General features: G+C 44.5%; 1 protein-coding gene across 1 annotated transcript in view; it reads left to right on the plus strand.

Annotated features, from left to right (window-relative positions):
* The window catches only part of TET1 (tet methylcytosine dioxygenase 1), a 222,720-nt gene that overhangs the window by 192,790 nt on the left and 12,098 nt on the right, over positions 1-17,832 (plus strand). The window contains exon 10 of the mRNA XM_038743394.1: positions 16,870-17,212. Within this exon, the coding sequence (XP_038599322.1) occupies positions 16,870-17,212 (343 nt within the window). The remainder of the gene's footprint in view (positions 1-16,869; positions 17,213-17,832) is intronic.

The raw sequence follows: 17,832 nt of genomic DNA on the forward strand, positions 1-17,832 counted from the left end.
CTCCCTGCCTACTGTGAGCTTACAGTCCAAGGGGGAGAAAGACATTAGTATGAATAAACAAGTGATTTATAATATAATAAATAATTTATAATTACCCACCGGGCGTTAGGATTCAGTCTCATCTATCTCACCGCAACCTCTGGCTCATGACCTGCCTCTGGTCTGCAACGCCCTCCCTCCTCATAACTGACAGATAATCACTTTCCCCACCTTCAAAGCCTTATTGAAGGCACATCTAGTGCTTAGTACATTGCTTAGTTCATTGCTTAAGCACATAAGCACACAGCTTAGTACCTTGCTAAGCGCTTAGTACAGTGCTCTGCACACAGTAAGCGCTCAATAAATACGATTGAATGAATGAATCTCCCCCAAGAGGTCTTTCCTGACTATGCTCTCTTTCCCTCTTCTCCCATTCCCTTCTGCATCACCTTGACTTGCTCCCTTAATTCATCCTCCCTCTCAGCCCCACAGCTCTTATGTACATATCTGTAGTTTATTTATTTATATTAACGTCTGTCTCCCCTTCTAGGCTGTAAGCTCTTTGTGGGCAGGGAATGTATCTGCTATATTGTATACTGTACTCTCCCAAGGGCTTAGTATAGTGCTCTGCACACAGTAAGCACTCAATAAATGTGATTGACTGCTTGACCTCTGGAAGCGCTTAACAGATACCATTTAAAAAAATTGAAAACATAAGGCATCCCTACACACACGCATGCCACCACCACTATCCCCACCGCCCCCCTACCAGATTTGCCTCATGGAAGTTTTCAGTTTATGCCAAATGGAAATCAAAATCCGGTTAAAAAAAAAAAAAAAAAAGGATACTTTTCCTCTCTTGTAATTTGGTCGCGTGTTTGTCATTCCAGATCACTCAGACTGGCCTACTTAAAATAGACTCCTTTCAAATCCTTCTGCATTGAACAATCCCTGGCTCTGACTAATCCTTGCAAGGGCTTATTTCTATAGTTTGGGAGCCCTCTTCTGGGCATATTACTACTACATTTTCCCCCCTTTGGATTCCCATCATTTTTATTTACTAATAATTACTGAAATAACCATTGTGATTTTATTCACAATAAGAATAATGGCATTTATTAAGCGCTTACTATGTGCAAAGCACTGTTCTAAGTGCTGGGGGGGGGGGGGTACAAGGTAATCAGGTTGTCCCACGGGGGGCTCACAGGCGTCATCCCTATTTTACAGATGAGGTAACAGGCACAGATAAGTTAATCAATTAATCAATCATATTTATTGAGCGCTTACTGTGTGCAGAGCACTGTTCTAAGCACTTGGGAAGTACAAGTCGGCAACACATAGAGACGGTCCCTACCCAACAGTTTGCTCACATTCTAGAAGGGGGAGACAGAGAACAAAACAAAACATATTAACAAAATAAAAGAAATAGAATAGATATGTACAAGTAAGATAAATAAATAGAGTAATAAATATGTACAAACATATATACATATATACAGGTGCTGTGGGGAAGGGAAGTTAAGCGACTTGCCCACAGTCACATAGCTGATAACTAGGGAGTCGGGATTTGAACCCATGACCACAGACTCCAAAGCCCGGGCCCTTTCCAGTGAGCCACACTGCTTCTCTAACAACCCGATTATAACAAACCCATAATAATAATAATAATGGTATTTATTAAGCACTTACTATGTGCAAAGCACTGTTCTAAGCGCTGGGGGGGTGTACAAGGTAATCAGGTTGTCCCACGGGGGGCTCACAGGCTTCATCCCCATTTTACAGATGAGAGAACTGAGGCCCGGAGAAGTGAAGTGACTTGCCCAGAGTCACACAGCTGACAATTGGTGGAGCCGGGATTTGAACCCATGACCTCAGACTCCAAAGCCCGGGCTCTTTCCACTGAGCCATGCTGCTTCTCCACTAATATATGAGTCCCTGCTTAATGTCATCTGCAGGTATACTTACATCAGAAACAATAATCTTATTCATAAACATAAACTTGGAAATGTCGTTTCCCTAAAATTGAGCATAGTTCTTCCTCTTTCTCTCCCCCCCTGCCGCCTTTCTCCTTTCCTCCCTTTACCTCCTTCTTTTCAAGCTGTCAAAAAAAGCTTTCAGGATTAAATAGGAATGCAAATTTGGACCAATAATCTGAAGATTTTGAAGCAGGGTGTTTTTGTAGGCATATGCAAGTGCGGTACTTTGGAAAGCGGTGTCTGAAAATAGAGTGTTTTTGTAGACATGTGCAGGTACAGTACTTTGGAAAGTGATGTCTGAAAATAGAGTGTTTTTGTAGGCATATTCAAGTACAGTACTTTTGCAAGTGATGTCGTCAGGTGCTATCGGAAAAAAGGCCCGTTGTGTCAGCAGACTGGAACTGGCCATTATTTATGCTTAAACGAAACGGGCCATAATCACTCCGTTCAAGTAAATGGAAACGTTTTAAAAGGCAATGGAAGGGAAATGCTTAAACCCAGGCCAGCTTCTGAGTAGGTGCCTGCACCCTGTGGCCTTAGCTCATTATCTGGCTCTTCTGTGAGTCACCAACTGGGACTCAATCAATCAATCAATCAATCGTATTTATTGAGCGCTTACTGTGTGCAGAGCACTGGACTGAGCGCTTGGGAAGTACAAGTTGGCAACATCTAGAGACTCACTGAGGAGAATTGGAGAAGCATTTAAAACCTTCACCAAAAGTCTCAGACTTTGGTGCTGTATCTACGCCTGCACTTAGTACAGTGCCTGGCACATAGGAATCAATCAATCAATCAGTCGTATTTATTGAGCACTTACTGTGTCACCAACTGGGACTCAATCAATCAATCAATCAGTCGTATTTATTGAGCACTTATACTGTGTGCAGAGCACTGGACTAAACGCTTGGGAAGTACAAGTTGGCAACATCTAGAGACTCACTGAGGAGAATTGGAGAAGCATTTAAAACGTTCACCTAAAGTCTCAGACTTGGGTGCTGTATCTACGCCAGCACTTAGTACAGCGCCTGGCACATAGGAATCAATCAATCAATCAGTGGTATTTATTGAGCGCTTGTACTGTGTGCAGAGCACTAGACTAAGCGCTTGGGAAGTACAAGTCGGCAACATCTAGAGACTCACTGAGGAGAATTGGAGAAGCATTTAAAACCTTCACCAAAAGTCTCAGACTTGGGTGCTGTATCTACGCCCGCACTTAGTACAGTGCCTGGCACATAGGAATCAATCAATCAATCAGTCGTATTTATTGAGCGCTTACTGTGTCACCAACTGGGACTCAATCAATCAATCAGTCAGTCGTATTTATTGAGCACTTATACTGTGTGCAGAGCACTGGACTAAACGCTTGGGAAGTACAAGTTGGCAACATCTAGAGACTCACTGAGGAGAATTGGAGAAGCATTTAAAACGTTCACCTAAAGTCTCAGACTTGGGTGCTGTATCTACGCCAGCACTTAGTACAGCGCCTGGCACATAGGAATCAATCAATCAATCAGTCGTATTTATTGAGCGCTTGTACTGTGTGCAGAGCACTGGACTAAGCGCTTGGGAAGTGCAAGTTGGCAACATCTAGAGACTCACTGAGGAGAATTGGAGAAGCATTTAAAACCTTCACCAAAAGTCTCAGACTTGGGTGCTGTATCTACGTCAGCACTTAGTACAGTGCCTGGCACATAGGAATCAATCAATCAATCAATCAGTCGTATTTATTGAGCACTTATACTGTGTGCAGAGCACTGTACTAAACGCTTGGGAAGTACAAGTCGGCAACATCTAGAGACTCACTGAGGAGAATTGGAGAAGCATTTAAAACCTTCACCAAAAGTCTCAGACTTGGGTGCTGTATCTACGCCAGCACTTAGTACAGTGCCTGGCACATAGGAATCAATCAATCAATCAGTTGTATTTATTGAGCGCTTACTGTGTGCAGAGCACTGTACTAAATGCTTGGGAAGTACGAGTATGGGAAGCAGCATGGCTCAGTGGAAAGAGCCCGGGCTTTGGTGTCAGAGGTCATGGGTTCAAACCCCAACTCCGCCGATTGTCAGCTTTGTGACTTTGGGCAAGTCACTTAACTTCTCTGTGCCTCAGTTACCACATCTGTAAAAGGGGGATTAAGACTGTGAACCCCCTGTGGGACAACCTGATCACTTGTAACCTCCCCAGCGCTTAGAACAGTGCTTTGCACATAGTAAGCGCTTAATAAATGCCATCATTACAAGTTGGCAACATATAGAGACGGTCCCTACCCGACAGTGGGCTCACAGTCTAGAAGATTATGTTATTTGTTAAGCGCTTACTATGTGCCCGGTAATAATAATGTTGATATTTGTTAATCACTTACTATGTGCCCGGTAATAATAATGTTGGTATTTGTTAAGTGCTCACTATGTGCAAAGCACTGTTCTAACCGCTGAGGTAATCAGGTTGTCCCACGAGGGGCTCACCGTCTTCACCCCCATTTTACAGATGAGGGAACTGAGGCCCAGAGAAGTGAAGTGACTTGCCCAGAGTCACCCAGCTGACAAGTGGCGGAGCCGGGATTTGAACCCATGGCCTCTGACTCCAAAGCCCGGGCTCTTTCCACTGAGCCACGCTGCTTCCCCACTGTACTGTACTAAGCGCTAAGCCCGAAGCCTGAAACAAATACCATTAAAAAAGTGTGTGGGAGCTGTGTGGTGGGGAGACCGCCCGCCTAACAAGCACAACACAAGTTTCTGCCATTGTTCAGGACACTACATCGCTACCTATCCAAGTGCCCGTGAAGCGTTCCATATTTTCATGTATTTATTACTCTGTTTTATTTGTACATATTTATTCTATTTATTTTATTTTGTTAATATGTTTTGCTTTGTTGTCTGTCTCTCCCTTCTAGACTGTGAGCCCGCTGTTGGGTAGGGACCGTCTCTGTATGTTGCCAACTTGTACTTCCCAAGTGCTTAGTCCAGTGCTCCGCACGCAGTAAGCGCTCAATAAATACGATTGAATGAATGAATGAATGAATGAATGAAAGTGCCATTGGCAGACCGGATGCCACCGTGTACCCAAAAGCCAGGGCAGATAGTTCACCACCCTACGCAGATGCACCATCACCTACCCAAGCAGCGTGGCTCAGTGGAAAGAGCCCGGGCTTTGGAGTCAGAGGTTATGGGTTCAAGTCCCGGCTCCGCCACTTGTCAGCTGTGTGACTCTGGGCAAGTCACTTGACTTCTCTGGGCCTCAGTTCCCTCATCTGTAAAAGGGGGATTAAGACTGTGAGCCCCCCAAGGGACAACCTGAACACCTCATAATCTCCCCAGCGCTTAGATCAGTGCTTTGCACATAGTAAGCACTTAATAAATACCATTAAAAAAAAAATGGCACGGGGCAGGTAGGGAAGGCTTTCCACTCTGAACTCAGCTGGAGGGGTGATGATTCTCTCATTCATTCAATCATATTTATTGAGCGCTTACTGTGTGCAGAGCACTGTACTAAGCACTTGGGAAGTACAGGTTGGCAACATATAGAAATGGTCCCTACCCAAAAGTGGGCTCACAGTCTAGAAGATGATGATGATGATGACTGTAAGCTTCTTGTGAGCTGGAAAGGTGTCCGTTTATCATTAGATTTACTCTCCCAAGCATTTAGTACAGTGCTTTGCACACCGTAAGTGCTCAGTAAACACGAGTGAACGGTGATGATGGTATTTGTTAAGCGCTTACTATGTGTCAAGCACTGTTCTAAGCCCTGGCGTAGATACAAGCTAATCAGGCTGGACACAGTCCTTGTCCCACACTCGACTCACAGTCTCAATCCCCATTTCACAGATGAGGGAACTGAGGCCCAGAGAATAATAATAATAATAAGCTTTTATTAAGTGCTTACTATGTGCAGAGCACTATTCTAAGCGCTGGAGAGGTTACAAGGTGATCAGGTTGTCCCACGGGGGGCTCACACCCTTAATCCTCATTTTCCAGATGAGGTAACTGAGGCACAGAGAAGTTAAGTGACTTGCCCAAAGTCACACAGCTGGCATTTGGCGGGGCCGGGATTTGAACCCATGACCTCTGACTCCCAAGCCCGGGCTCTTTCCACTGAGCCAGAGAAGTGAAGTGACTTGCCCAAGGTCACACGGCAGGCCAGCGGCGATGTCGCGATTTTTAACTCGGGTCCTTCCGCCCCTCAGGCCTGTGCTCTATCCGTTGGGCCATGCTGCTTGTCAAGGAAGGAGCCCAGATCTCTGATCTCTGCTGCCCACTTGGGCATCAATCAATCAATCAATCAATCAATCGTATTTATTGAGCGCTTACTGTGTGCCGAGCCCTGTACTGAGCGCTTGGGAAGTCCAATTTGGCAACATCTAGAGACAGTCCCTACCCAACAGTGGGGTCACAGTCTAGAAGGGGGAGACAGAGAACAAAACCAAGCATATTAACAAAATAAAATAAATAGAATAGATATATACAAGTAAAATAAATAAATAGAGTAATAAATATGTACAAACATATATACATATATACAGGTGCTGTGGGGAAGGGAAGGAGGTAAGACGGGGGGGATGGAGAGGAAGATAATACCTGCAGAAGAGAACCACAGTCTTTTAGACTGTGAGCCCACTGTTGGGTAGGGACTGTCTCTATATGTTGCCAATTTGTACTTCCCAAGCACTTAGTACAGTGCTCTGCATATAGTAAGCGCTCAATAAATACGATTGATGATAATGAACCACATCTACACAATATTCAGAGGCGAAATGGCAATCGCTGCAAACTCGCAAACACTGCAGGGTATTAGAACTTAACAGCGTGGCTCAGTGGAAAGAGCATGGGCTTTGGAGTCAGAGGTCATGGGTTCGAATCCCAGCTCCACCAATTGTCAGCTGTGTGACTTTGGGCAAGTCGCATAACTTCTCTGTGCCTCAGTTACCTCAGCTGTAAAATGGGGATTAAGACTGTGAGCCCCACGTGGGACAACCTGATCACCTTGTAACCTCCGCAGCGCTTAGAACAGTGCTTTGCACATAGTAAGCGCTTAATAAATGCCATTATTATTATTATTATTATTAGAAGGGAACAGACCACGGATTGTTAGAAGGAAATCGGCGTGGCCCAGCGATTACAGCGCAGGCCTGGAACTCAGAAGGTCCTGGGTTCGAATCCCCGCTCCACCTCCTGTCTGCTGCGTATCCTTGGGCAAGTCACTTTTGATTGATTCATTCATTCATTCAATTGTATTTATTGAGCGCTTACTGTGGGCAGAGCACTGGACTAAGCGCTTGGGAAGTCCAAGTTGGCAACATAAAGAGACGGTCCCTACCCAACAGTGGGCTCACAGTCAAAGTCGGTATGATTACTCATCCATCCAATTCCTTTAATAGATACCAGAGCCAGCAACCCGGAGCCAACAATCAGTCGTATTTATTGAGTGCTTACTGTGTGCAGAGCACTGTACTAAGCGCTTCACCTTGGTGCATCTCTAAGGGGAGGGAAGGATGAAAGGTGTCTAATCTCTGTCAGTGCCTGGGCGGGTGGGCGGGTCTATTATACTGCCCCTCTCTTCCCACCCCTCTTTTTATCTCCTTTTATCTGCACTCCTTTCCCTCCGCCCCCACCTTGGCCACAACAGCTGTTGTTACTCTGAAACAGCATTGCCAGCAGGATGGTGTTGTCACTCAGCCAGATTGTAAACTCCCTGAGGGCAGGGCTCATCAATCAATCAATCAGTCAATCAATCGTATTGAGCGCTTACTGTGTGCAGAGCACTGTACTAAGCACTTGGGAAGTACAAGTTGTCAACATATAGAGACAGTCTCTACCCAACAGTGGGCTCACAGTCTATAAGGCTCATGTCTACCAACTCTATTATATTGCACTTCCCTAAATTCATTCCTTCAGTCGTACTTACTGAGTGCTTACTGTGTGCAGAGCACTGTACTGAGCGCTTGGGAAGGACAAGCCCCTTCCTTCCTCTCCCCTTCGTCCCCCTCTCCATCCCCTCTATCTTACCCCCTTCCCTTCCCCACAGCACCTGTATATATGTATATATGTTTGTACATATTTATTACTCTATTTATTTATTTATTTATTTATTTTACTTGTACGTATCTATTCTATTTTGTTAGTATGTTTGGTTTTGTTCTCTGTCTCCCCCTTTTAGACTGTGAGCCCACTGTTGGGTAGGGACCGTCTCTATATGTTGCCAACTTGTACTTCCCAAGCGCTTAGTACAGTGCTCTGCACATAGTAAGCACTCAATAAATACGATTGATGATGATGATGATGATGACAAGTCGGCAACATATAGAGACGGTCCCTACCCAACAACGGAGGCTAGAAGGGGGAGGCAGACAACAAAACAAAACATGTGGAGCATGTCAATGAGAAGCAGCGAGATCTAGTGGAAAAGAGCACGGGCCCGGCAGTCAGAGGACCTGGGTTCTGATCCCGGCTCTGCCACTTGTCTGCTGTGTGACCTTGGGCAAGTCACGGGAGAATTTTTTTTTTTTTTTGCCTCCCCATGCTCAAAGTTCTGTGAAAAGCCCTCTTCTTCCAGGATGCTTTCCCTGATTTAATTCCCAACACCCCAAGTCATTATTACTTTATTTATTTATTATATTACTCTATTTATTTATTGTCCTTGTACATATCTATTCTATTTTTGTATTTTGTTAGTATGTTTGGTTTTGTTCTCTGTCTCCTCCTTTTAATAATAATAATAATAATGATGATGGCATTTATTAAGCGCTTACTATGTGCAAAGCACTATTCTTAGAGCTGAGGGGATACAAGGTAATCAAGTTGTCCCACGAGGGGCTCACAGTCTTCATCCCCATTTTACAGATGAGGGAACTGAGGCCCAGAGAAGTTAAGTAACTTTCCCAAAGTCACACAGCTGATAAGTGGTGGAGCCGGGATTTGAACACATGACCTCTGACTCCAAAGCCCGGGCTCTTTCCCACTGAGCCACGCTGCTTCTCTTTTAGACTGTGAGCCCACTGTTGGGTAGGGACTGTCTCTATGTGTTGCCAACTTGTACTTCCCAAGCGCTTAGTACAGTGCTCTGCACACAGTAAGCGCTCAATAAATACGATTGATTGATTGATATCAGCTAAACAGCCATCCCTTAGGATTTATGGTTTTCTCCCCACCTCAGTACCTATGCATACCATAGAATAATGATGGTATTTGTTAAGTGCTTACTATGTGCAAAGCACTGTTCTAAGTGCTGGGGAGGTTACAAGATGATCAGATTGTCCCACGGGGGGGCTCACAGTTTTAATCCCCGTTTTACAGATGCGGTAACTGAGGTACAGAGAAGTTAAGTGACGGCATATGGTCATGGGTTCAAGTCCTGGCTCCATCAGTCATCAGCTTTGTGACTTTGGGCAAGTCACTTCACTTCTCTGGGCCTCAGTTCCCTCATCTGTAAAGTGGGGATTGACTGTGAGCCCCCCATGGGACAACCTGATCACCGTGTAGCCTCCCCAGAGCTTAGAACCGTGCATTGCACATAGTAAGCGCTTAATAATTGCCATCATCATTATTATATATGATTATTCAGTTATTTACTGTGTTATTTCATCTTGGTGTATTCTTACCTATCTGATCCATGCTGTCCTTATTTTCCCGTTATGTGTAAATAATTTTTTATATCTGTCTCTCCCCATTATATCGTAAGCTCCCTGTGGGAAGGAAACGTGTTTTGCCACCGTTATACGTTGCGAAGCTCTTAGTACCCTTTGTTATTTACTGTGTTATTTCATCTTGGCATATTCTTACATATCTGATCCACGCTTTCCTTATTCTCCCGTTATGTGTAAATAATTTTTATATCTGTCTCTCCCCATTATATCGCAAGCTCCTTGTGGGAAGGGAACGTGTGTTTTTCCGCCGTTATATACGTCGCGAAGCTCTTAGTACCCTTTGTTATTTACTGTGTTATTTCATCTTGGCATATTCTTACCTATCTGATCCACGCTCTCCTTATTCTCCCATTATGTGTAAATAATTTTTATATCTGTCTCTCCCCATTATATCGCAAGCTCCTTGTGGGAAGGGAGCGTGTGTTTTGCTGCCGTTGTACGTTGCGAAGCTCTTAGTACCCTTTGTTATTTACTGTGTTATTTCATCTTGGCATATTCTTACCTATCTGATCCGTGCTCTCCTTATTCTCCCGTTATGTGTAAATAATTTTTATATCTGTCTCTCCCCATTATATCGTAAGCTCCCTGTGGGAAGGGAACGTGTGTTTTGCCACCGTTATATGTTGCGAAGCTCTTAGTACCCTTTGTTATTTACTGTGTTATTTCATCTTGGCATATTCTTATCTATCTGATCCATGCTCTCCTTATTCTCCCATTATGTGTAAATAATTTTTGTATCTGTCTCTCCCCATTATATCTCAAGCTCCTTGTGGGAAGGGAACGTGTGTTTTGCCGCCGTTATATACGTCGCGAAGCTCTTAGTACCCTTTGTTATTTACTGTGTTATTTCATCTTGGCATATTCTTACCTATCTGATCCACGCTCTCCTTATTCTCTCATTATGTGTAAATACTTTTTAAATCTGTCTCTCCCCATTATATCGTAAGCTCCTTGTGGGAAGAGAACGTGTTTTTTTGCTGCCGTTACACGTCGCGAAGCTCTTAGTACCCTGTGTTATTTACTGTGTTATTTCATCTTGGCATATTCTTACCTATCTGATCCATGCTCTCCTTATTCTCTCATTATATGTAAATAATTTTTAATCTGTCTCTCCCCATTATATCGTAAGCTCCTTGTGGGAAGGAAACGTGTGTTTTGCCGCCGTTATACGTTGCGAAGCTCTTAGTACCCTTTGTTATTTACTGTGTTATTTCATCTTGGCATATTCTTACCTATCTGATCCATGCTCTCCTTATTCTCCCATTATGTGTAAATAATTTTTATATCTGTCTCTCCCCATTATATCGTAAGCTCCTTGTGGGAAGGGAATGTGTGTTTTGCCGCCGTTATACATTGCGAAGCGCTTAGTAGCCTTTGTTACGCACTGTAGGCACTTTATTCACACCATTACTACTTCTGCCCCGTGATTCAAAGATGACGCTACCGACAACTTTTGTGAGGTCTCAATGTGGCTGCCTTTTTCGGGCCTGCTCCTGAGGACCCCATCTGTTGTTCTAAAGCCACTTTGTAATCAGTAGCAGGTTTTCATTAAGTCAGAAACGTCTCCCAAGTCTGATTCGTGGTATTGTTGGATTGTCAGATCCAACCGTAAAACCGCATCATTCCATCGCTTCATCAGTAGACTTTGAAGTATTTTGTTTACTTAATCAACCGCGCTCCTCAAGTATCTCCTCCAGTGGTTGCCCATCCTCCTCTGCGCCAAACAGAAACTCCAGTCCACCGGCTTTAATGCACTCAGTCGGCTCTCGCGCTCCCTCATTACCTCACTGATTTCCTCCTCCAGCCTAGTCCGCGCACTTCATTCCTCTGACGCCGACTTTCTGTACCTGTATCACGTCTGTCCCGTCGCCGACGCCTTGCCCGTGTCTTCCCTTCCCCTCCGTGGACCACAGACACCATTCTCCCCGCCTTCAGACCGTTATTAAAATCACATTTCCTCCAAAAGACTTCCCCCAATTAAGCCTTCTTTTCCCCTACTCCCTTTCCCTTCTTTGCTGCCTTTCCACTTGGACTGTTTGGTTTTGTTCTCTGCCTCCCCCTTTTAGACTGTGAGCCCACTGTTGGGTAGGGACCGTCTTTATGTGTTGCCAACTTGGACTTCCCACGTGCTTAGTACAGTGCTCTGCACACAGTAAGCGCTCAATAAATACGATTGATGAGGATGATGATGATCCGCCAAGCTAGCTCTCTTCCTCCCTTCAAGGCCCTACTGAGAGCTCACCTCCACCAGGAGGCCTTCCCACACTCAGCCCCCTCCTTCCTCGTACCCCTCTCCATCCCCCCTTACCTCCTTCCCTTCCCCACAGCACCTGTATATATGTATATGTTTGTACATATTTATTACTCTATTTATTTTACTTGTACATATCTATTCTATTTATTTTATTTTGTTAATATGTTTGGTTTTGTTCTCTGTCTCCCCCTTCTAGACTGTGAGCCCACGGTTGGGTAGGGACCGTCTCTAGATGTTGCCAAATTGTACTTCCCAAGCACTTAGTACAGTGCTCTGCACACAGTAAGCGCTCAATAAATACGATTGAATGAATGAATGAATGTTTCTAGACTGTGAACCCATTGTTGAGTAGGGACCGTCTCTATATGTTGTTGACTTGTACTTCCCAAGTGCTTAGTACAGTGCCCTGTACACAGTAAGTGCTCAATAACTGCGATTGAATGAATGAATCTGTACCTTTGTATCTACCCCAGCACTTAGTGCAGTGCTTGGCGCATAGTAAGCGCTTAACAAATACCATCGTTATTATTACCCTTTAATAATAATAATAATAATGGTGGCATTTGTTAAGCACTCCCTATGTGCCAAGCACTGTTCTAAGCACTGGGGAGGATACAAGGTGATCAGGTTGTCCCACACGGGGGCTCACAGTCTTCATCCCCATTTTCCAGGTGAGGGAACTGAGGCCCAGAGAAGTGAAGTGACTTGCCCAAAGTCACAACAGCTGACAAATGGCGGAAGCGGGATGAGAACTGTGAGCCCTAGACTGTTCTTCTAGACTGTGAGCCCGCTGTTGGGTAGGGACCGTCTCTCTATGTTGCCAACTTGTACTTCCCAAGCGCTTAGTACAGTGCTCTGCACACAGTAAGCGCTCAATAAATACGACTGAATGAATGATGAGAACCCACGACCACTGACTCCCAAGCCCGGGCTCTTTTCACTAAGCCAGCTTCTTCGGGCACTTGATATTCACCAATCAATCAATCAGTCGTATTTATTGAGCGCTTACTGTGTGCAGAGCACTGTACTAAGCCCTTGGGAAGTGCAAGTTGGCAACATATAGAGACAGTCCCTACCCAACAGTGGGCTCACAGTCTAAAAGACAGTGGGCTCACACCCACAGGCCCCCAGCAGTTATGTACTTAATGGTAATTTATTTATATTAAATAAATATAACATATTTACAAATATATATTTATGAATATATAGTGTCTATCTCCCACTCTAGCATAGAATCTCTTTGCGGTCTACCAACTCTGTTGGACTCTCCCAAGCTCATAGCACAAAGCTGTTGATTGATTATATGAAAAAAACGCTTTTCAGTGCAGCGAGTGGTGAAATGTCCCCTTTATAAATCATGTTTAGAGAAGCAGCATAGCCTAGTGGATAGAGCACTGGCCTGAGAGTCAGAAGGTGATGGGTTCTAATCCTGCCTCCTCCACTTGTCTGCTGGGTGACTTTGGGCAAGTCACTTCACCTCGCTGGGCCTCAGTTACCTCATCTGTAAAATGGGGATTGAGACCGTGGGACAGGGACCGAGTCCAAAATGATTAGCTGGTATCTACCCCAGCACTTAGTACAGTGCCTGGTACATAGTAAGTGCTTAGTAAATGCCGTTATTATTATTATGTTTATTGCCCACGGTCACTATAAGAATAATAATGATGATGATGATGATGATGGTATTTATTAAGTGCTTACTATGTGCCAGGCACCGTTCTAAGTGCTGGGATAGATACAGGGTACTCAGGTTGTCCCATGTAATAATAATAATGGTGATGATGGGATTTGTTAAGCGCTTACTATGTGCAAAGCACTGTTCTAAGCGCTGGGGGGATACAAGGTGATCAGGTTGTCCCACGTGGGGCTCACAGTCTTAATCCCCATTTTACAGGATGAGGGAACTGAGGCACAGAGAAGTGACTGTGTCCCCCTTTTAGACTGTGAGCCCACTGTTGGGTAGGGACTGTCTCTATATGTTGCCAATTTGTACTTCCCAAGCGCTTAGTACAGTGCTCTGCACATAGTAAGCGCTCAATAAATACGATTGATGATGACGATAATGAAGCGACTCACCCCAGGTCACACAGCTGATAAGTGGCGGAGCCGGGATTAGAACCCACGACCCGACTCCCAAGCCCGGGCTCTTTCCACTGAGCCACGCCGCTTCACTATAGCAACTTATCTCCTTACAGTCAGTCTATTTATATGGTATTTATCAATCGATGGCTATTTGTTGAGGGCTTACCGTGTTCAGAACACTCTGTTAAGCATTTAGGATTTATGATTGGTTTGCGGTGTCGATGGAGTCTCATCAAGAGAAATTAGTGAGCCTTCATTCCGACATTTGATCTTAATCAAGAGCCGTGAGTAAGACTGTCTCCCCCTTCTAGCCTGTGAGCCCGTTGTGGGGTAGGGACCGGCTCTATCTGTTGCCGAATTGTACTTTCCAAGCGCTTAGTACAGTGCTGTGCACACAGTAAGAGCCCAATAAATATGACTGAGTGAATAAATGAACGAGTTAAACTGCCTTTGGTTCTAGTGGTCTGCTTGGAACCTGATGATCTTCTCTCTACCCCGACATTTAGCACAGGGCTTGGCATATAGTAAAGCACTTAACGGATACCATTATCATCATGAAAAAGGGAGTTTGGGGAAGTGGGTTTTTTTTTCAGAGTTATATAATAATAACTATGGTATTTGTTAAGCGCTTACTGTGTGCCGGGCACAGTACTTCAGTGCTGGAATAATGGAATAAAGCCATGAGGAGTCTCAGCAATAAATTCCCTAAGATTTTTAATAATCAATCGTATTTATTCAGCGCTTACTGTGTGCAGAGCACTGTACTAAGCGCTTGGGAAGTACAATCAATCAATTAATCATATTTATTGAGCGCTTACTGTGTGCAGAGCACTGTACTAAGCGCTTGGGAAGTACAATCAATCAATTAATCATATTTATTGAGCGCTTACTGTGTGCAGAGCACTGTACTAAGCGCTTGGGAAGTACAAGTCGGCAACACGTAGAGACAGTCCCTACCCAACAGCGGGCTCACAGTCTAGAAGGGGGAGACAGAGAACAAAACCAAACATGCTAGCAAAATAAAATAAATAGAATAGATATGTACATGTAAGATAAATAAATAAATAGAGTAATAAATATGTACAAACATATATACATATATACAGGTGCTGTGGGGAAGGGAAGGAGGTGAGATGGGGGGGATGGAGAGGGGGACGAGGGGGAGAGGAAGGAAGGAATAAAATACATTTTCACCGTTGCAATAGGCCCTTTGAGTTTACTGCAAATGTACTGAGGACAACTCCATGTTCAGTCTGTTGGCCATAGCTTCATCATCAATCGTATTTATTGAGCGCTTACTGTGTGCAGAGCACTGTACTAAGTGCTTGGGAAGTCCAAGTTGGCAACATATAGAGACGGTCCCTACCCAATAGTGGGCTCACAGTCATAGCTTGTGTTTTGGCCGTGCATTTTGGATAGAACTTCGTTGGGAAATTAGGGATTGTTCATCCGACATGATGAGTAACGCCCTGGGAGTTTTCCTTAAATGCGAGTTCTGCCCGAACACAATCTCCACATTCCAGAGCGTAGAACAGTGCTCAGCGCATAGTAAGCACTTAACGCATACCGTTATTATTCTAGGAAAAAGGTGTCTATTCAGCGTAAGCAGATTCCCCACTAAGAAACTATTCTTGAACCAGCCAAATAATCCAGCGCTCCCCTATCAATCAATCAATCAATCAGTCGTATTTATTGAGCGCTTACTGTGTGCAGAGCACTGTACTAAGCGCTTGGGAAGTACAGGTTGGCAACATATAGAGACAGTCCCTACCCAACAGTGGGCTCACAGTCTAAAAGATCTGGAAATGGGACATTAGGAATTAACATTCAGAGTGACCACAAACTCCAAGTGTTGCTTTTCAGTTGGTATTTGCGTGCTGTCTTAACTCGGTAGTTTTGAAATGTGGTTTTTACTAGGTGCTTTCCTAAAACAGTACAAAAAGAGTCATCCAAATCTCCCATTGTCCATTCCAAATTCTGCCAAATTCTCCCTGGTAGCAACTTCAAGCATCTCTGCAACATCTCTCAGTCTTCTGTCTTTTTATGGGATTTGTTAAGCGTTTACAAAGTGCCAGGCACTGTACTAAGCGCTGGGGTAGGTACAAGTTAATCACGTTGGACACAGTCCAGGTCCCGCGAAGGGCTCACAGTCTTAATATTCATTCATTCAGTCGTATTTATTGAGTGTCTAGAAGGGGGAGACAGAGAACAAAACCAAGCATATTAACAAAATAAAATGAGCCCACTGTTGGGTAGGGACCGTCTCTATATGTTGCCAACTTGTACTTCCCAAGCGCTTAGTACAGTGCTCTGCACACAGTAAGCACTCAATAAATACAATTGATGATGATGATAAAATAAATACAATAGATAAGTACAAGTAAAATAAATAAAAACATGCCCATGTAGCCGAAGAAAAACATCAGCAATCAGTTTGCAATTTGAGCCATATTTAAATATAAACGATGACTTGCCGCCAGGTTTTCTACATTTGTAGCATTCGTTCATTCACTCAGCTGTATCCATTTGGCAGATAGGTAACTGAGGCACAGAGAAGTTAAGTGATTTGCCCAGGGTCACACAGCAAATGAGTATAGGAGCCAGGATTAAAACCCAGGTCCCTCCCAGGCCCCTGGAACAGGTAAAGCCTGTTTCAATCTGAGTGAAATCATCAATCGTATTTATTGAGCGCTTAATGTGTGCAGAGCACCGTACTAAGCGCTTGGGAAGAACAAATTGGCAACATGTAGAGACAGTCCCTACCCAACAGTGGGCTCACAGTCTAAAAGGGGGAGACAAAACCAAACCTACTAACAAAATAGAATAAAATAAAATAAAATGCCCGCAGGGTGGAAAAAATAAAGGCTATATTCCTGCTGGGGGGCTCCGTCACCTAAAATGGGTCGTTAAAATGGCTGATTCTTTCTCTGGCTTTTCAGGTTTGTACTTTAACAAAGGAAGATAACCGTTCGGTGGGTGCAGTTCCCAAAGACGAGCAGCTCCACGTGCTACCTCTCTATAAAATTTCCCAGACGGACGAGTTCGGTACCGAGGAGGGACTGGAAGCCAAGATCAGAACCGGGGCCATCCAGGTGCTTACGGCCTTCCCCAGGGAAGTGCGAATGTTAGCCGAGCCGATGAGGGCCACCAAGAAAAAGAAGCCAGATACCCGGAAGACGCCGGCGGAGAAGATAGCGCTGGCCGAGAAGAAGCATTCGACCCCAATTAAGCTGAAGAACGGAGCTCCTGAGAGTCACAGCAGAGCTCTGCTGCAACATTTAGGTGAATAATCCCTGTTCGGCGTCGACGGAACTTGTTGGCCAAAGAAACGGGATTCCCCTCAGGAGGGATCCTTTCCGGGAAACGGGTTGGAATCTCCCGTTGGGAGGGACAGATGAATATATGTTGCCAATTTGTACTTCCCAAGCGCTAAGTACAGTGCTCTGCACATAGTAAGCGCTCAATAAATACAATTGATGATGATGATGATGAATCTGGGGCCTGGAGACACTGCACAGAGGGATGATGATCTTGTATCTCTCCCAGCGCGTAGAACAGTGCCTGACACACAATAATAATAATAATAATGGCATTTATAAAGCGCTTACTATGTGCAAAGCACTGTTCTAAGCGCTGAGGAGGTTACAAGGTGATCAGGTTGTCCCGCGCTGGGCTCCCAGTCTTAATCCCCATTTTACAGGTGAGGTAGCTGAGGCCCAGAGAAGTGAAGTGACTTGCCCAAAGTCACACAGCTGACAAATTGTACTTCCCAAGCGCTTAGTACGGTGCTGTGCACACAGTAAGCGCTCAATAAATGCGATTGATGGTGATGATGATGAACTGGCAGAGCCGGGATTTGAACCCATGACCTCTGACTCCAAAGCCCGGGCTCTTTTCCACTG

Source organism: Tachyglossus aculeatus, chromosome 3 (genome assembly GCF_015852505.1).
Source record: "Tachyglossus aculeatus isolate mTacAcu1 chromosome 3, mTacAcu1.pri, whole genome shotgun sequence".
In the NCBI taxonomy this organism is placed as follows: Eukaryota; Metazoa; Chordata; class Mammalia; order Monotremata; family Tachyglossidae; genus Tachyglossus; species Tachyglossus aculeatus.